Below are 21302 nucleotides of genomic sequence, written 5' to 3'. Positions count from 1 at the left end.
TTCCTCAACCCCCTTGCCTTTTATTTAGAGGCAAGAAATCTCAGGTAATGAATAGTGTCCAGCTTCTCTGGCTATGTGTTTTTTCTCATGTTATTTAAATATTACTTGAGTAATAACACATCCCATAGACCCGAGACTGTGCACCGTAATGACTAGTTCGTTTAACTCGCTGGGGAAATTTTCCCGCCTGCTGATAGCATCCATTTTGAGAGTGTCCGTTACAGTTCTTAGTAATCTGTGTTGCCCATGCTTCACCGTAGGAGCCTTTTCAGTTAGTTCACTCCACCAACTTACGCCACCCCCAGCTCAGCACTCTGAAGTGTGAGGAAAGTTGTCCTCACATTACTGGCCAAACTTTATGCGTACAGTTGTTGAAATGTGAGCGTGTGCTCTCAGGAGAAAAGCATGTCTAAGCTGACAGATGTGTTCATGTAAACATATCATGCCTGATTATTTATTTCTGTTGTCTGTTTCTTCCCATTCTCCTCCTCCCATCCACCATGACCCTTTGCTGCCCTCCTTGTCTTCCAGGATTATGCAGACAACCAGGTAAAAGCAAAACGAATAGTATCAAAGTTATCCGTTTCACTAAATGTGGCTGCACCACAGATTCAGTCTTAACTAGTAACAAGTAAATAACAAGTAACATTGTTGCTTTTACATAACCTGTCATGGTGACCTGTCAGTCAACACACTGCCATGGAAATTGGCACAGATTTCTTACATATTTCTTTCTTATATATATATATATATATATATATATATATATATATATATATATATATATATATATATATACTCCAGACTGGTGCTCCAAATCAGTAAGTAAATTGGTGATTAGCATAATTTGATGTTTCCTGAACCGAAATTGAGATCATAGTTATCTAAAGGGTGTAGGTTTTCTCTTAACCAAACAAGCCATATTTTGGTTTTCGTCGGATTCATCACAACTTCCAGCTGCCAAGGGGTAGGCGTGAATATATAGTGGCTACTAGCTTGTGTTACAACTACCCTTCGTTTGAATGTACGGACAGCTGGTGCAGCCAGGCCCTGGTTTTGTTCTTGGTCTGTTTCTTTAAATCTACCTTTGATCTACCTCGCTTAGTTGTGTTGGACAAGAATACAGGTCTTCTTGATTGGGTTGGAAAAATGTTCGGCTGATGGTGATGGATATATAGGGGTGTGCTGATTCACAGAATTCACAATTAGATTCTATACTGTAAGGTGATGATGTGATTCAGTACATTTTCAAGCAACTATGAGTGCCTTATTAAAGCAGTAATGAGTGTTGAATTATTCAGTAACTACAGGGACCTTTGTACAAACTGGTGGGGCTATTCTTTGGTAATAGAAGTTTTTAATAATGCTTTTGGCCTGCCGACGGGCTGTTTAAGGGGTTAACATTTTGAAAGTACAATATATATATATATTTTTTTTTCTCCATGATTCAAGAACCATGAGCTAAAATGTTAGTGCTGGGCTAGTTCCCGCTTACAAAGAAAGTGTCTTACCTTCTTACTCTTATGGTAGTATAAGTAGAAACAGTTTTGATGATTGTGGACAACAAGCTTTTAAGAGTTCATTCAGTGTGTACACAAAGTACTACTCTGCCCATGTGCGCCATTTTTGGATTAGATTACTTATGCATGTAAATAAAGATTTTTATAAGGTTTGAGTAGAATGTACATAAGACACATCTCAGTCCATAGTGGGAATGAATTCAGTCAAATTGAAGAAAATCTTTTAGTCAGTGAACGAGAGTATGATATTCTCTGTATTGTTACACTCCTATGGGCTTAGCATAATGTAGCGAATAAGGATGACTAGAGTTACACAGCTCACATTTGAGCTGATTCATCAAACTTGTTGAGTGTCCACGGTATACTAGCATCTTACTGAAATCATTTTTTTTCTTTTTTTCTTATCGTGGAGACCTGGCTTGCATTTATGATTCATTCATTTCAGCTATTTTATTTTAAGATATTAATGTTGTGTCCAAAGACTGTTGCCTGTATAATTACCTGTACAGTACAGAAGTGAATATCAAAGTCACAAACAAGTACATTTGCCGCCATTCGCCACAAATGTTGTAATAAATTCCTTTACATGGATACTTGATTGGCAAAATATTTTAAGGATGATATTGGGGACATAAACCAATATCAGGTTGTTTTTAGTAGAATCAATGTGTGGTTGTGAAGCACATGTTAAAAAGAACATATCAAATTCATTTCTAAATAAAGTACAGCGCTCTTAAAAAAAAAAAAAATAATAAAAACTTAACTTAACTGTTATTTGTGGTCATGACCTTTGATTGGGACCTTCCCTAATTTTGACTGGGGTTTGCCATTGTTGGTCTGCAGGGATTTTGCTCAAGGTTCATTTCAGGGGAATCCCGCTCACTAGCAGCATGTGTAGAAACACAAGGTTAATATTGGTGCTTAAATGTTTTTTTTCCCCAATGTTGCAAGCAGAGAGGGGTGCTTTCTTTTAAGAAACAATGGCTTAAAGGAATCAAAATGTTCTGCCACCATACAGAGAATTCAAGTTGATGGGATTACTTGAAAGTCATCAGCAATAGGTTTTGTCTTATGAAGATGACAATTGTCCTTAGACATTGTCTTCTATAGCATGGTTAAACTGGATCTAGAGTTAGAGATGTCTCTGGGCTTTAGAATCCTTTGGTTTGAGATCTTGATTGCTTCCCTTATCCATTCTCTACCTTAGGCCTACCTACTTTTCACACTTGGCATTAACATGAGCCTTGGTTGTTCTGATCATAAGTGGCCAGCACCAAGTACTGGGCTGTGAACAGGATACAGTGCTTATCGAGGACTCCTTGTAATCTGTTCACTAACCACATTCGGAGGTGGATGGAGACTCCTTATTCTTGTAGTGTGAATGGCAAAAGCAGCGGGAGAGTGACGGCATTAATGTGTGATCACATCATTTGTGATCGAATCACCTGAGGCACAGATTATGTGTGAACAAAGCCACTGGCGCCCAGGCAAAGACCCACTGAAGTGTTTTTTGAGCATTGTGCTGAGATTGTTTGAATGAGTCTTTGTGGGGCTGTGCTCAGATAGTGGATCAGTCTCCTTCTGTATGTATTACCTTTACAATAGACGTGACACACTAGGACACTAAGAAGACACTTAGATTCCTTCTGATGCTGAGGGTTGTACAAGCAGAATGTTCATTACTCATGTTTTCACAAATCATGAAAGTTCAAAGGTTGTTCAAACTTGACGTTCATGTTTGCAGCAACTACTTGATGTCCTCCGGTCTTGCTCATTTCACTTTCGTTGCACAACGGCCTTGATGGAATAGATGATGAAACGGGTAGACTTTACTTGAGAACCGCTCAGTTAGTGAGTGAGAGAGAGCAACAGAAGAAGATGACCCAGGCCGGAACTTTCTCTGTGGTGGTGTATTTCCTGTCAGTCTGCAAGACGTCTGGGTCGACGCTCTTCCTCTTGAGACATTTCCGGCTCCACATGAGTGCTCACGATTGGATAGATATTTTAGTGTAAGTGTCAAATGAAGAAAGCACAGATCTGCAATCTCCAAAAGTCTCAGAAGTAGGCTTGAGACAAGTTCAGCTCAGGCTTTGAGAAGACCAAAGCGTGTCTGCATGGCCACATTGTAGTTCTGTTTGAGTGTAGAAATTAGAGCTTGTAGAAGTGTTGAAATAAAGAAGAATGTGGACGGTCACTTCTCATGTACACAGGTTTTGTCACAATGGTAGTCATGTTTCAGAAGTTGTAGGTAGTGGTCCACACAAAATTGTGCCTACTCAACTTTGAGAGGTGATATTTTAGCCAGCTGATTCACCTACAGTGGTGAATCATCTACACATAAATTACATCTCGCTCATCTCGTGAATGTCATGAATCATTCTGATTCACCGTAGGTGACCCTCACAAGGTTATTCCCTACAGTGACCTAAGTGTTTATCTAGTCATGTTTTGGTGCAGTATGTAGGGGATTGGAAGCACCGTTGAAAAGAGCTGTTGCAGTACAATACATTGTTTTTCAATTTTCAGAAATAATTCTAGGACATATTGGTCCCAAGTAGAAGATCTTATTTACAGTGTCCCCGTTTGGGTTAGTAATGTCTTGAGGATGTTCTTGCATCCCAGCATTTACTTCAGGTACTCCAAGTTTTGTGCCCATGTAGTGCAAGAGTTGAGTAGAGGTTGGCTAAGCAAGTAAGGCTTCCCCTTAGCCCAAAATGTAATCGATCAGCTTGTTTGTAGTCCAATAAATGGATGTAAGATTAGGCTTTCAGGGCTGCTACCTTCTAAAACTATGTAAACAAATCTATTTCAGATTGCTTGTGGAGAAATTTCATCGATCATAGTCAGTCCGAGTGGTTTGATATGAAAAGCTATGTTCTATAGAAACATACAAAGTTTGTCTTTCTCCCTGTGTTCTGGTTTCCTCACCCTGCTAAAAAAGAACACACTTAGTAAGTAAATTGCCTAGTCTACATTTCCACCAAGGGTGAATAGTATGTGTTGTAATCTGTGGACTAGTACCCTGTTTAGGGTGCATTTCTGCCTTGCACCTAGGGATTCTGCGGATGCTCTGTACTCACCATGAACCTGACCAGGTAGAAGCGAAAAACTAAAGAGGTAGTACAAGGCTTTGTAAGTCAAAGGGGTTCCAATTCCCTGGGTCAGCTAGGACATCCAATATCACATGATGCCCCCAGTGTTACAGGCTAACATGAGGCTCTCCAGCTGCTTCTATCTAAACCCCTGCAAACCCAACCTCTTTGGACAGCTGAGCACACTTAGAGGTGAACACTAACTGCCAGTTCTGTTGCATCAGCTAAAACCCAGTTACAGATTTAGCCATGCTGTTTTTCCGATACTAATGGAAGTAAGCATGTCTTGGCTGTTGGGTTGTGCTTGAAATAAAGAGTAAATTGTGTCAATTTAATTATTTTTCCCCAAACTATTTCTTTAAATTGGAAGATATGGAAGCCTTATTTAGGCTAGGTAGTTTTCACTCCCTTCATCTCCTGCTGCTACCGCTGGTGGAGATGCTGCTGTGCTGCTGGAAGGCTAATTTTAGGGGATTACATCATGGCCGCCGAGATGACAACCTCTGCTGCTCCCTCCCTTCCTCCTTCCCTCCCTCCCCTGCCTCCGGGGAGCTCACATTTTCATTCCACTTAGAGCTATGGATCTCTCCCATACTTGCAAGCAGCCTTGCTTTTTTTCCGCACTTACTTGCAGCTTCATATGGGAGGGCTGACCGACCATATGGTGGTCATGTTTTGCCCCTCCTCTGAGGCCTCTGAGCTTCAAAACAAAGCATAGCTTTTTCTGTATCCCTTTTTGAGGAAGTGGGCATGTGAAGCTTGGGGAGAAAAATGGCAGGAATTCCTGCAGCACGTGTTCAAAAGCTACATAACACAGGAGTGAGTCTTTTGCTATTTAGGATTTGTTTAGGATTTGAACAGGAAAAGTGCAGCAGGCTCCATTGGCTGTTGTGACCAGTTCACTGAACTACATCAGTAAACACCATTTATTGCACTTCCCTCCGTCTGTGATTTCCTTTATTAGGTGTTATAACGTGTGAAATGAACCCAGAACGACCTGGAATGAAATTGAAGGGTAAAGACTAGCACATGTCTCCTCTAATACATGTGAAGCCAGCCACCGCCTCTTATCGAACTGCCACTGATGCAACATTGCGAGGTAGCCAGAACACTCCGAGAAAAGCACGTCTCTGATACAAAATCTACCAGACGACGATTGTGCTGACCAACATTACAAGGCCAATTGTGCTCTCTTAGACTCCGGCTGCTGATGGCAAGCAGCATGACCTGGGATTCTAACCAGGAATTAAATATTTTTACATTGACTTCCATTAAAGGTTAATCATTTTTCAAAGGTCACATCCTTCTCCTCTAAAGTTGTCATTTTAGAGAGACAAGGTTTTTGTGGGACAGCGACTTTATACTTGTATACTACAAGAAAACTGTTCTCTTTGCATACCTCAGCCCCTGGAGCAAAAAGCATTAAGAGCCTTGCTCATGGGCCCAACACTGGCAGCAGATGTGGGTATTGAACCCTCAACCATTCAAGCTCAACAACTCAGAGCTTTAACCACCAAGCTCCCATATTTAATAATTTAAAGATAGGGATGTGTACAGGTGCTCGTGTCCTCGGTTAACCATTTGAGGTGACAGACATGGTTATTAATGAGTTTTCACCCTAAACTCTGAAGTGGCCAGTGGCTTCTTTTAGAAGTGGGATTGAAGGGACATTAGATTGTAGTGGTGTTTCTATTTCTTCTACCGTTTTAAGACTGCCATGGGTGAAGATAATGCCCATCCTGATCCTGGAGATCTCAAAGAGCAGGTTTGGTGAACATTAGTCTATAGACTTCTCTCTGAGTTCTCTCTGTGCTTGTAGATTCTTTCGTCTCAGGGGGAAGTCGAATACTATTGGAATTTGTTGGCTGTTCTCTCCATGTTCTTAATTAGCATTACGAGATTGATTACTCAGGAGCGCGAGAACCACTGCCCCTCACATGCTCTGGCCTCATTGGCCACGTGTGTTATTGTCCTGTGCCCAGTGGGCTGTAATATGGGACTTACAGCCTCCTTTCCACCCCTGCTGTCTCGTCACTGTCACGTTCCTCCATGCAGAGGGGACAATAAGACCCCTGGGAAAACCCCTTTCTCCCAACCCCCTGCCTTCGCCCTTCACCACGATCCCATTTTTCTCTGGGTTTCCTCGACCGCCTCCTTTGTGCTCTCATTACTCATCATCACCGCCCCATTAATCAGCTATGGAATTAGTGCAGGATTGCTTCCTTCTTCTGCTACCGTCTCGCTGTCCGGGTTCATCAGTCATATTTAAACCCTTCTAGATCTGCTGTAGTGTGTAGACGTCTCGAAAAGCACTTTTTCTTGCATTTTGTTAAATTGTTCTGCACTTGTAGCTCATCTTAAGCAATGGCACGCTCTTAAACATGAAAGCTTCTGTTGTGACTTCTTGGATTAATCCGTTACTACTTAAGCCTGGCTGTGTAGATCTTTCACTGTTAAATCTACAGTTGCAATCAAAATAATAATAGTTATAACAAGTGCTTCCTCCAAATCAACTCCTTCATAGCAAGCACCTTTAGTACTTAGTAAAGTACCCTGTTGCTGTTGTAACCTGCTGAACATGTGAAATATAGCCAGACATCTGCTTGAGCCATCTTGGGCCATTCCTCATGGTCAGTGGGCTTTAGGTTTGCTACTGCAACCGCCTCCTTCAAATCCTACCAAGGATTTTTTTTTTTTGTGGAATTCAAGTCTGATGACTGTGACGGCCACTCCACAATCGTCCAGCACTTCTGAAACCAAGCGTTGTTTGAGATAATTGTCTTGTGTAAATCTTACCATGTGGCACCTTGATCAATAAGCTTCTGTCAGAATTCGGGTTGGATATTTGGCAGAATTGGTAGAGTTCAATTAAAATGGTTGGTATCCTGGCATCCTGACTTTTAAGGGCTGTTACATTTTTTTTTCAAGGTTTGGGGTAAGGGTTGATGTCAGGACTTTGGGAGGGCCATTCCGAAAGCATCACATTAGCCTGCTGGATCAATTGCATAACCACCTCTGATGAAATTTTACTGAAAACCAAAAAAAAAAACCCTGTAAAATTAGTTAATAACCTCAAGGGAAGGTTCTTTAAACCGTTAAAATGTTCATTATACTCCCACATCTATTATAACTTCAGCGCCTTTATTTTTTGGACACTAAACTGAAGACTGACTCTGAAGTGGAGTGAAGCATGTAAACGTCTGCAGAAAGGTTCTGCATGATGAACAGCAATTAATAGTAATTTATACCCTACTCCCCGATACACACAAAAACACACACAGACGTGTGGTGCACACTCAGGATGTGCTTCCGGTCTGTCAGCTGTTTACACTCTCTGGTAGACCTGCTGCTTTTCTGGTGTTTCCTGAGTGTTGCACAGTTTCAGGTGCACTCAACTAATCAACATTATGTTAAAGCAGTGTGAAGACTGGCTGCCAGGGTTCTGTCCTGGTTTGAGTACCATAAACAGCAATGTAACCATATTTCCCCCGATGGAGGACCACTTTAGCCCTGCAGAGCTCATAGTAAAAGGACACGGCCATGGAGTCGTTACTCAAAACAGTACTGATCTGGTGGGACTAGAGATGTGGAATGAGTTCAGAGCCGACCCAGGCTTGCTTTAATGGGCTGGGTATTGGCTCAACGGGCGTTATTCCCCAGCCGGCAGCAGTGCAAACGTTCTTAGAAGATAAATAAAAGAATTGAGTGTGGAGCTGTTTTACAGTAAAACATTTACTAGCGGGAGAACCACTCTACTTACTTTATACACATTCAGAACCGAGTGAAGGCTAACGCTAATGCACGCACTATATGAACCCAAATCGCAGCATGTTCACTCACTTATTTACACTTTTTTAATCCTTTCTTTTCTTTTTTTTTCATATACATTCACCAGTTATTTCATATCATTAGTCGACACACAACAACAGATATCAGTTCAGAGTGTGTAGCGGTACTAAACTAAATCAACCAGTCCAGAATGTCTCCTTATAGAAACTGCTACTAAAAATAAAGGGATTTTACTTCAGTATTTATTAGCAGCTCATCTTATCAAATCTATGGGGCTGCATTATTTATATATACTGATGATGTTTCAGCATTAGATTCATTAAGTCACAGTTTCTACTGTGTTGGAAAGTATGCTTCAGTTTCAGTACATGGCAAAACCTGTGAGTCCAGCCAACCACTTCTTCCAAATGGAGTGAATGCAGCATCGCTGGACTGCTCAACACGCTTGCAGGAGAACACTTAACTACCAGTTCTGTTACATCAGCTAAAAGGTGGCCACTCTTGCTAGTATTATGATGAGCGATTGAAGGGAGAGAGAGAGTGCCAGTCTTGGACAATTCTGCTGTCACCGATGGCTGTTGCATTACCAGGGATTTAACCTGTGACCTCCTGGGGACTGAGCCAGTTAAGGCATTTTCGCCTGTGTTGTGCAGCCCTGACTTTTTCACAAGCTGAAAGGATGAATTCGAACTTGATATTAGCTGCGACTTCGAATTCCATCTACATTTTGCTTCCTGAATCTTCCATCTCTATTTTTTTTCTTCTTCTCCTCCTTCCACACCCCAAATGTTAGATTACAGAAGAAGGCCTTGCTCCATTTACACCGAGGGGACTGTGGCTCTCCCTCATCCCTTTCAATGAAAGGTTGTGTGGTGTTTTTTTTTTTTTTTTTTTTTCTTTTTTCTTTTTCTTCTTTTCTTCTTCCTTATGTGAAGAAGAGGGGGATCCTTCAGCAGCTGAGGAGCCAGTCTCCTTCTCCCTCCCTCCCTCGCTCGCTCTCTCTCGCACTCTGTGGCTATCACTTTCTCTCACTCTCTGCCTCGTTCTGTCCGCTGAAGGCGCCATGCTCCCTATATCTGCTTCCACAACAATCCTCGGAAAGCTCCATGTGCTGGGCTGCCATTGGCTGGCTTGGAAAAAGATGATGTCATACCTTTTTCTTTTCTTTCTATTTTTTTTTTTGCATTAGAGGCAAAAGCCTGGGAATAGAATTCAGTTCACATTACTGGCCCTGTTTAAAGACAGAGAGGAAACATCCTTCCACCAGAGTCTGTGCTGTCCATTTAGCCATCCATTCAGGGCAGTTACTGTTTACAGAGGAGCGAGGAAAGCTCACTGGCTCTTGCATTAACTGGCCAATAAGTGGTGACACTTTATTTATTTGGAACGTGCACATCCGTTTTTTTCCTCTCCTACATTTAGCCCCTTTTTCCAAAGGAAAGGCCTTTATTTAGTCCTTTTTCACATCTCTGCAGAAGCGTGCCTTTGTCATGGTAACAAAAGAACACAGAACGGACCCTGTTGAGCGGCAGGGCTTTGTGTAAGGAGAATACATTGACTTAGCATGCGTTTTTGTCGTGTCTTCAGAGGCATGCACACTCCGTCATTGTTATTTATGCACGCGACTCCTACAGAGCAGAGGTTAGCAGAGACGCTAAGCGTTATACTGTCTGATCAATAAAGATGCTACTTTATGTCCCCTCTGTTTTCCCCCCATCTCTGCTTCAAGCTTGCAGCCAATAGCTCTAATGCAGTTCACCCAGCCCACCCCCCCTCCCCCTACCCCCACCCACGCACCACAACCACCACCACACCCCACCCTGGTGCTCCCTCATCCCCTCCCTCCCTCCTTCCCTTGTGCGCCCTACACAGGTGATGTCATTCTTTTTCTGCTAGGCTCCCCTCCCCTCGCTTCCCCTCCCTCCCTCTGCCTCTCTCTCCCCATTAGATGTTCCGTCTTTGCCGGCGGAGCATCCAATCGATGGAAGCTTCTCCTGAGGGAGCCGGCAGTGCACTGCACCCGGGGATGCGCACACAGGGAGTCCGGGCACAGCAGCAGGGACGCCGGTGGCCCGGGAGGTGGACAGGCATGCATGTCTGCTCCTTTTGTTAAAGACCGGAGAGATAGAGAGTGTCGGAGAAGCAGCGACCGAAGGGGGATTCGGAACGCCGCTGGGATCCAGGAAGCACCACCTGACTTTTCTGCAGATCAGCCCGGAGTTTGGAGTTTGGAAAGAAGGGACAGTTTCGCTCATCAGGATTTTTTTATTCTGCATTTTTTTTACCCCCAGTTATGGGAAAACACTTGTGTGTGTGTATGTGTGCATCACATCAGGTCTTCTCTAATCTCTGCAGTTGCTAAGATGGTTCAGGAAGAAGAACACTGGATTTCTTTTTTTTGTGACGACTTGCAACGCAAACGGACGAGCGCTTAACTCCTTCCACTGCTTCCGAAGCCTGGATTCTTATCCGGAACTATTTGGTTTGACAGTTTCAGCTCCCTGTCAAAGGACTATCCACTGTTGGTGTTTATCATTTTTATTGAAAGGTTTCTGTGCAGAAGAATCTGCCGAGATCAGGCTGGTCTTTTCTTTTGGTCTCTTCCATCTCTGTCTGCTAAAAGAGGGGAAGAAGTTTCCCTTGCAGCTTGGGAAATGGCTTTCCTCGTCCGTTGCTATGCCAACTGCTTGCAGCCGTGGTCCTCCAAAGTAAGTGATGTTGTAATGCTTTAGTATCCAGTTCTAAGCTCCTAAGTGAGTTTGTGTGTGTAGCTGTGCATGTTTCTGTACAGTGTGTTTTACTTGGGTGTGAACCATGCAGTTGTTTCAACATGCAGCTGTTCTCTGTACTCAAGGTGCTGCAAAGGGTTCTTTCAGCAATGCCTTAGAAGAACTGTTTTTGCAAATAAGATGAGAATGTGAAGAACCTTTACATCTGCTTCTTTAGACAACAGCGGATCTTTATTAAAAACCAAAGTGGTTCTGCTTTGGGATTGCTCAAAAAAACCCTTTGTAGCACGGTCATGTGTATGTGTATGAGAGTATGGTTTATTTATTTATGCACATACTTGAATTCAGTGGATTGTATGAAAAGTAACTGATGAGATTTTCTCAGTTGTGCTTCAAGGCTCCACAAAGGCTTGACGGACAGATTTAGCTTGTGGTCATGATACTGAGACATGCATTTCCTGCATGTTCTGCAGACTACTTTTCACTTACTTAGGCTGTGATGTGTCTCCTATAGTAAATATGCAGTTTTCATTATGAAAAGGTTCTGTTCCTTTCCATATTACTTGTAAACCTAGTAGATACTGTGATTTCAACAACGGGTTTCATCTTCACACAACATTACCACCTATGTTCCGTACAATGGTCCAAACAGTAAATTACTGATATTGAGCTATGGGTAAGGTGTACTGAGTTGTATGAGCGCACTTGTTTACTTGGTTCTGAAATTGGCTTCACGAAATTCGCTTAATCAAATTCCCATCTGATATCCAGATCTGCTCTAAAACTCTTGAGTCCCAGTTGTATGGTTGACGTATGTTAGGTTGTAAAGCACTTTTAGTACACTTAAAAAAATGCCCCCGAAGAACCACTTCTGGCTCCATAAAGAACCATATTTGTGAGTTTAATTAACCTTTTTATTGCCAGTGAAGGTTCTTCGCTCTCACACATCTCTATTACAAACATTTCCTTATGGAACCAAAAGTGGTTCTTCTGTGGCATCTTTATTTAGAAGTGTGTGGTAAGTACACCTTGAATCGTTGGCTTGAAGAAGAGAAACCCTCTTGCTTGTGCGGCTGTTGGCCTAGTTCTCATAAAAGCATCATGAACAGATCTGAAGATTGTGTTCATTTGAAATATTAGTAGGATGCTTGCTTCGCTGGTCTGGTCTGTTCTGTTCTGTTCTCTTCTGTTCTCCTACTGCAGTAGAGATGCAGCTGTGCTCCCACAGATGGGTCAGTATAACCTGTCCTTTCTACCCACCCTGAGTGACAGGCTGAGTATTCCTGAGATGAATTCACAAAGGTCTGCTTACTGTGGACCGTGGACCATGGACCTTAGCTGTGCTTAGGGTTTGGAATAAGTAGCTTAAATATGATGTTTAGGGCTTCTGCTAACGTCTGTTTTTAAATCTTTTTCGATTAATCTAGAATTCAATTCATTAGTCGATACATCTAAATTGTTGGTGTTCTTCAAAATTTTCTTACATAACAAACCACTGTTTTTCTATAGTGTGGTTTTTTTTTTGTTTTTTTTTTTTAAACCTAGTCGTTAGTCAGTACAGTAGGGCTTTCATTAGCAAATATGTTTCTGTCGATTAATCTAGGATGTTATTCACTGATCAGTCGATTCCCCCAAAAACATTTAGGGCTGCCGCTAACAACTGTTATTCTATTGATTAATCTAACAGCTATTTTACAGATTAGTTGATTAATTGATTACTTTTCCTCCAAAAAGTGTAGGCTGCCACTTTTAACTATGTTTCAGTCGATTCATTTATCACATTTTTCACAGATTAGTTTCATTTAAACAGATTATTTTCCTTCCAAAAAATCTAGTGACTCTTTTTCTATCAAATAATCTAGAATTGAATTGGTTTTAATTGAATTTAAATTTCTCCAAGAACATTTAGGGCTGCTGATTAATTCGAAATTAAATACATTTCTAGCAAAAAAAAGGGATGTCACTAATGGCTTAAAGTGTACTCATACTTTCGTCCACATTGGGTCAACTAGTGTTGCAGTGCTCGAGACAGGTCTTGAAACTAAATAAAAAGGTGATCTTGGTCTCAACCTCATTTGGAATCGGTCTTGGGTCGGGGTGAGGTGAACTCTGAAATGATACCAGCTCCAGACAGAGTCCAATGCATCTGTCTGGGGTAGTGGTAATTATTGTGGTAACTGTTTTCTACCGTTATTGAATATTTTTACATTTAAGGGTGTACAAATCAACAAGGGTCAACTCTCTACTCTCTGCATTAAAGCCTCCGCTGTTTGCAATGCTCATAGCGTGATGTAGGAAATGTAGAACAAAGCAGGCCTATAGTACAAAAAATGTGTTGTGATGAGCGTGCCGATAAACTCACTGTGAAACTCAGTGTTTGAGGTGGAAAATCACCAGGCTACTCGCATTACCTCACATTAGCTTGTTTAAATGTCTAATATCGTCTCGATATGAAATCGCAGTAACAATTGCAGATGCATTCTAACTTGGTCAATTGGTTAATTAGGTGGGAATCTTGATACATCCATGCAATTAATCTCTTTAAGTTTCATAATACATAAAATAAGCCGTAACGGACACTGTGCCAGTAAAACAGTAGTGGCGGATTTAAAAAGGGCCTTTTTATTTAGTGTTCGATTAAAGAGGTTCAGTTATGCTCTCTTAAACTTCCAGCATTGTTGGAAATAATAAATCCCTTTCTAATAAAACATCAGGTACTGCTAAGTCTGGTACTGCTACCCTACCTCGGGTACTGATGATGTTCACAAGAACTTGTATGATACAGAGCACTTTTGAAGATATATCCTACCATGTTCTACCTTTTGTACATACCCACTGTTTATTTTTGTTGACACTCAAAAGACTTTAGTCAGGGATAGATATTAATGAGTGCTTCAAGGTGCGGTCGCTGGGGTTGTGTACTCTATTTGTGTAGGTGTTGGCATCAGTACACTTCATTTGAGTACATTTATGCAGAGTTTGCATGTCGTTGCTGTCCTGCAAGAAGCTTGTATCTGCATTTTCTCACATAATTTAGGATCTGGCAGTTGTTCTTAATATCATGTCTAGATTTTGTGAAGAATGGAGCAATAGAAACGCTCCAAAGGAGCTGGATTATTCTTTTTTGTACATTAACTTTCATTGTAAAGTTTAACTACTGATGTAATTTTCTCATTTTGGAGATTCAAGGTTTTAGCGTGGCCACGATAATATTCCAATCTGCAAGGTCTTGAGATCTTCTGAGATGTTCTGAGTAACCCTAACCCCCATATGGTTCACGTCTAGTTTTTTTTTCCAAACGACCCCAGTTTAAGTCATCCACAGACATTGCTTTGAATTTGACACTCGTTGGAACACACAGAAGAGCCTTGTTCTGTCTAGTCAGGAGTTCTGTGCTTTCGCTCTTGTGACGCACTGCGATGGGTCGGAGTCGGAGGACCGGACCGCCCTCATCCATAATTCAGCGGCCAATAATGGGTCTTCAGCATGCTTACCCGGTTGCCGCATGCGCCCGCTGCACCTCCACATCTCCATTTATTTTCTGGTGACCAGCCATCTTCCAACTTGGCATTGCAGCAAACATCCTGGCAGTGTTGTTAATGGTGCCCTGAAAGCCATTAGCATCTATTTCTCTCTTGTTTACTGTCTGGATCTTAGGAAAACTGTCAGACTTCTGCTAAGTCAGCCTCATGCCCTCATGATTCTCCAATTTTTCTTCTAAAGTCTGAGGTCCGCTCTCAGCTTTGAGGTGATCTAGATAGGCATCTCAGTGATTAAGGTCCAGTAAGCAACTGCATATATTGATGTCTCTAAGAACCTGTCTACCTGTATCTGGATGCTTTGTGTCTGTATACGCATTCCTTTAGGTTGGTGATGCTGTCCGGATCCCGAAGTAGCAAAGCACACATTATGGTTGTGATCTGTATGGAATGTGTTCAGCTTGGACTACTGTTTGGCATTGGCAGAGAGGATTAGGCTAATTGTTCATGGGTGCAACCCACATGCTCAACTCTGCTGCTCATCCCACAAATGCACATTCCTAACAAATGTGGCACCATTTAAAAGGGAAATTAACAGGCTTTCCAATAGTATACGATTTATTGCCAAAGACGCATTGTTGCAACGAAGAAATAGTCGAACAAACACAAATTTCCTTACTTTTTGTGCCAAGTTTACATCATGATGAAACATATAAAGTATCACAGCTTGTGGAAATTAAAGCAACTTTGTTGGCATCCAGTAAAAGTAGTGACTAAAAGCTAACGCTAGGCTGGCCAGATAAGAGAGAATGACTGGCCGGGTACAATCTCTGTAGGTAGCACACTACGTTCCATTCGTAGGTAAAGTAACAGGCACTTTTGCCATAGTTTTCATTTAAAGTCACTGAATAAAGGTCCCTTCATGGTGATCAGATCACAATGATTGAATGTTCATGCTCAGTGTATGCAGGGTCTTTGACAAGGGGGTGTACCTTTTGAGTGTTAACTGCTATCTCTGAGTTAGAATTCTGCCAATCTACAATGTTTGGAATGGAAATACTGTATGATAATCCTTAAGAAACAATAAAATGCAATAAATTGTCATTAAAAGAGTTTGAGCTAACCCTGGCTGTAGATTTTGCCGGGACCTTGATGGGAAGCTTTGAAGTGTATGTTCAAAAAAATGCTTCATTGTATTTTTTGTACCTGTTTCTGCTGTTGAAGGATTCCTGTATCATCTTCAAATCCATCCTGCAAGAGCTCAGTAGCCTGTAGCGATTGTTCAGCTCTGCAAAATCAGACGCTGGACCTTGCTTGAAATTTCTGGCTTTGTTAGACCCAAGCCTCAGCCCTGGGCCACTTGTACTCAGGATCTGACCTTTTGTTGCAGTTGTGTTATGCCAGTTCTCAGGATTCAGCTTATAGATTTCCGTTCACTCAGCATCAAAAGCGAACTGCCCCCCCCAGCCCCAGCTCAAGGTAATCTACTTGTGCAGGCTCATCGACTAGAGCCCAGATTTTGCTTCGAAGATTCATAATTTTACAGTCCGAAGGGGAATGTGTCGGGGCTAATGCACAGCGTATTGATCCTTATCGCTTCGGTTTCCTGTCCAGATGACACCCAAAACCTCCCAGGGCAGGGCAACTAAAACCACTCAACCCTTGTTTGTCCAATATTGAGATGTTAAGAGCCATGGTTAAATAATGCATGGCATTATATTTGTTTGGCTTTGCGTTGTTGTTGTAGGTTGTTTTTGCCAGTGTCATGATCAAAGTCAATGCTGACCCCCCCAAAGCATGGCTTTTTTATTTTTCACTTTTTTCTGGTTTCATTTGATTGTGTACTTTTCCTCTAGAAAACATTTATAAATTGACCCACAACACCCTCTGTAATTTTAAATGTTTACATGATAATACAACAAAAAGGATCAGGCATATTTCTGTGAAACATGGTGTAGGATGTTTCCTCAGTTATTAGCAGCAGTTACTATATGACAGTATCATGGTACAAAGTGAGTATCCCGACAGCAGTATCCTATTACCCCTTCCCCCCTTCCTTATCAATGTAATGCTATTATTCCCCATCTAATTACTTGCTTCTGCTTCAGTCATTGAGCTAATGTTTCAACCTTGCTTCACGGCCATTCAACCAGATATCTCCATTACCTTGGTGTCATCGATTATGCAGACTTTTATAGGCAGAGGGTCTTTATGGATTGTCATGAGCATCAATAAATGCACAGTGCAGCTAGGCCAGTTTTCCCTTTTAGGTAGTGGAAGTCTTTCTATTGTTTGTTTTGAATAGTTTCTTGACTTTAATGAAAGGGAGGGGGGGGGGTACCTTGTGTAAAACCCCACAAGGTCCAGTGAACGGAAGGATGGGCGAAGCAGGACCTCGCATATCCTGAGGCCACACTTCCGAAAGCACGCCAGCACTTGTATGACCACGTTTCATGCCACTGGAGGCTACCCCTGTCTAGAGAAGCCATAAATGTGGTGCAGTGAGTGGGCTACGGCCCGAGTGGATGTCCCTATTCATAACTGTCCCGTGGCCCACGACAGCTGTGAATCGTTGGCAGGAAGCATCTGTGAGCTCAGGCACCTCAGCCAGGCCGAGCGTTTAGCCTCCGCTGCGTTTCTTAGCGTAGCCAAACCGGCCCTGGCCCTGCTTCCTGAGCCGGCTGGCCGGCCAAACAGAGCAACCTGCAGCATCCTGTTTCTCTCACATGGAGCACAGCCTCCGGTTCCTGCTCAGAGCCTCAGTCACCAGTAAAATGCATCTGAAGGTGACAGTTCAGCTGTGTTCGTACAGTTTACGATGAGACATGTATTAGGTGTTATTTATCCACAAATCTAAGAACAATCAACAAGACAGAAATCATCTTTTCTGCCTGTAGTGCCTCCAGTCACACCACACTGGTTGGTGGTATAATTTTTACTGTAGATCTACTCTTTGGTGTACTCCATTGCTCTCTGGTGCATCCTTTGATGTGCGATGTTCTCTCTGCTGTACTTTGTTTTCTTTGGTGTACTTCTCCTCTTTGATGTACTCTTGGTGTACTTTTTAGTATTTCCTTTGGTGTACCTGTGCTCTGGTGTATTCTTTGATAGAATTTTTGGTGCACTCTTTTCCACTTTGTGTACTGTTTGATGCTCATCCTTTAAAATTCTATATTGGACTAGTGCTCAAGAAAACTTGTGTTCAAGCTTTTCAGAACTGTGATCGAAGTGAATCGTTGTGAGGTCAGTGGTTTACACCCATCACTGAAACTACTGGTCTAGAATGTAGGAGGACACAGGACTAATGGTTCTGATATGGTGGATATTGTTAATTTATCATCCAGTTCACAATCTGGGCCTTCTGGGTCTTCTTCTCTCTTTCATTGACTGCATTGCCACCAGACATAAACCAACATAAACTCATCGACTTTTCAGCCACTTTCTTTAGGCGCAAGTAAAAGTGTATAACTTTGAAATCAGTACAAGTAGTTGCATATTCTGGCCAATTATGTTTCAATACAGCAGTCCACCATTCTCAGACCGGAAGCCTGCTAACTGGTTGTTGCAGTCGGCCTCTCTGGCCCTGCACTCATCGCATGTGGGAGATGTGCCAGAACAGCCTGCCTGCTACAGGTCGGCCTCACTACGCTCCATGAATATTCAAACGTGAGACAGACGCATCTTTCCCCAGCAGAATAAATCAGGCCTGTCTGTGTCGTGTTTCAATTTTGTCCTTGTGGGTTCTGTTAATCTATCTGTTCATTTGTCTTTATCTTGTGGAAACCTGAGGCCCTTTTTTTTAATTGCAGATATGTTTTCACACACAGTTGGCGTTTGAAAAGTGACCTGTCTAATTTCGTCAGGACAGTTTCCTCTGATCTTTTTTCTTTTATATAATTAGGCAAAGCCTGGACTTCTGTTTATACCACATCATTTCCTGCATGTCACAACCCTAACACTAGTGAACAACTCATTGCTGTGGAATGTACACAGCAACCATACTTGAAATCTTTGCTGGAGAAGTGCTTGACTGTCAGTGACTGTCAGTGTTTTCGTCAGTTACAGTTCTTGTGTTACTTAGTTATCGCTAAGGGTTGACTGTGTCTTCTAATATGTGCTTTTGGACGTACATGTGATGGAACTCCAAGGAATGTAAGTAAAAACTTTTAGATCATATGTGTAGATATGTAGTTGTTGTATGTATGAGTTGATGTGACTGATAATTCCATACAGAAATCTGATAGGATTGAATCTTAAGGATTGGACGTATATTACAGTGATGCGTCAGAGATACGTTTTCATTGGACAGACCAGTTCCAAGTGATTAAGAGCATTTCTATTGGTCCATTCTTCAAAAATGATTTACAGCATGTACAGGGCAGCTACAAGGTTCCTACATAGTAGTATTTTTTAATGATATGGCTGATCAGTGTTTGTAACAATTAGGTGAGGATCTACATGGTTCTCCTGAACCTGTGGGTTCCTCTGGTACATCAAATGTCTGGATGAATGGCATTCCTCTCACCCACATCTCCAGTCTCTCCATCTCTGCTGCATTGCCTTCACACCAGTCACCTTCAATTCCAGCCTCAATTTGTTACGTCCCTCTATTGCCGACTGACTTCAGTTCACCTGTCTGAGGTGTAGTGGAGTCCCCATTTTCTGGCTGTTTTTTCTTTTTTTTCTTCTTTTTTTTTTTTCTCTTCTCCCTCCACACTGTATTTCGGCGATGAAGTTGAGAGCTCCATGCGCACAATCCGCCCCGGTTCAGCCGGAGTTTAATGTGAGGTAGTGGAGACTCTGCAGCTCCTCTAATACTATTAAGATCAGACAGATGCTGGCCTCCATTGATCAAAGCCAGGCACTGTAGGGCTAATTTTGGAAAGCCCACTGCCATTGAACTACAGCAACAGGCAGGGGGAGGCCATGTCTGATGCTTGCTAGTCTGACATCTCGCGACGGGTTCTTTGTGTCTGTGCTGGAAGCTAATTGGCAAAGACAACTCCTTTTTGGCTTTTTTTTTCTTTCTTTTTTTCTTTTTTTTTGATTAGTACAAGGATGATGTGTCTGGAAGTGTGTTTTAAACCCACCATCCCAACCCACCCCCTCCCTGTTTCCTGGCTACTTCTGGAAGCTTTCATTCAGATGTTCTCTGCTGTATATCAACTTATCATAGCTGCTGTATATCAAATTAATGAAATTACTCAGTGTTGTTTTGGACCTATATCCAATCGGGGATCAGTCAGGCTGGGATGATGCAACCAAATTCTTGCGTTTTGCATTGCTGACATCTGCAGGCCAATAGGAGTTGTACCATTTCAGAAGGGTCTTTTTCAGAAAACATGAATTTATATCCATGTAAAATCATACACCACCTTTTATTTGCATTTATGTGGATGCTTGAGCCCCATCCCTTACCAGTTTTTCTATGCTCAAAGCCCTATATTTCTAGCTGTTGCAGCTAAACTAACGCCTCTGAATGGGATTGTATTTTCTGTTTAATGAATAGGTGCTGTACTTTGACCTCAACTGTGGCAAGAACTAACTGTAGGTCCTGACATTTTGGGATTGTTGGAGACTTCTTTTGTTGTTTACGCCTCTTGTGGTCTGCTCTTGGGCCGAACTTGCCTAGATCGCCCATTCTGGCCATGTTTGGGAGTTGTTTAAATGGCTGATTTCTAATTGTTCAGATATCTTTGTAAATGCCCTTCCAGATTAATAGCTCAATATAGTTTAAAAGAAGACAAAATGTTTATATATTTAAATATGTAAAATAAAAAGACAAAGTTTTTCCTGCTTTGCTTCCCCTTCTGCTCTGTTCAGGTATCAGCACTCAAAACAGAGAGGGCAATTAGTTAGTACACTGATTGTGTTGCAGTTCGCCTAATTGCCCTGGGTGTTGGGAGTGCTGCACGGTACACTTGGGCTGCTGTAAGCCTCTGTATATCAATACCCTGTTTTTCTATGCCCCAACCAGGCTTGTGATTTATGAGTGTGAACCCTGAATGCCTCTGGTGCAGCTTTCTGTTAATGAACACTCTGTCCAGAGCGTCTTTGCACATAGACGTTTTTTTGTCAACACACCAGAGAACACAATCTCATCCACAATGTGATGGATTGATAGGGAGGGCTGCAATTTAATTCTCCCAGGTTATACGCCGGAGTAACAGCATATATGCTGGGCTTACCGAATATTTGTCTAGCTGTGTAAATGACACTGGGTGGGGGAACATCTGGCCACATGAATAATGCAAACTGATGGTTGCTCTGCTCTCCCCCCGCAGTTCTTATGGGTACGTCCGCCCTAGGGTGATCCCCCTTTGAATCTGCCACTGATAGTCCACAGATCATTTTACATCCATCTTTTTGTTCGTTTTACTGACTTACTGAGAGTCAGTACAGCATGATTGCTTGCCCCTTGTACCAAGACGAGACATGAACAGAAGGAGGGGGAAAAATAAATATTGGAACTGTGTTATTAATAAATTAGGATAGACACCAATGTATAGGGTCAGAAACGTAGGAGCATTCTAAAGAAGATACACATTCAATATAGCCTTTATCCAAATTCAGTGTTCGCAGGAGTAAATGTAGCTGACCCCTTTTCTGTTGCATTTTCTCAGGCTAATTGTTTAAATGATACATTTTTGGGGTCATTGGACCTTTTTTTAATTTCCTTGGTCCCCTCATTTA

The 21302-nt window shown here is 42.0% G+C and overlaps 1 protein-coding gene across 6 annotated transcripts in view; it reads left to right on the top strand.

The window, feature by feature from the left end:
• The window catches only part of rapgef6 (Rap guanine nucleotide exchange factor (GEF) 6), a 96080-nt gene that overhangs the window by 30007 nt on the left and 44771 nt on the right, over nt 1-21302 (top strand). For 5 of the 6 annotated variants that reach the window (XM_072661688.1, XM_072661689.1, XM_072661690.1 and 2 more), the window contains one exon: nt 532-549. In XM_072661688.1, coding sequence (XP_072517789.1) covers nt 532-549 — 18 coding nt within the window. Of the gene's footprint in view, nt 1-531; nt 550-10367; nt 11110-21302 lie in introns of those variants that run through there. The other variant, XM_072661692.1, reaches the window with a different exon arrangement.

Source organism: Salminus brasiliensis, chromosome 18 (assembly GCF_030463535.1).
Source record: "Salminus brasiliensis chromosome 18, fSalBra1.hap2, whole genome shotgun sequence".
Classification (NCBI taxonomy): Eukaryota; Metazoa; Chordata; class Actinopteri; order Characiformes; family Bryconidae; genus Salminus; species Salminus brasiliensis.
This window is presented reverse-complemented; position numbering and strand designations above follow the sequence as displayed.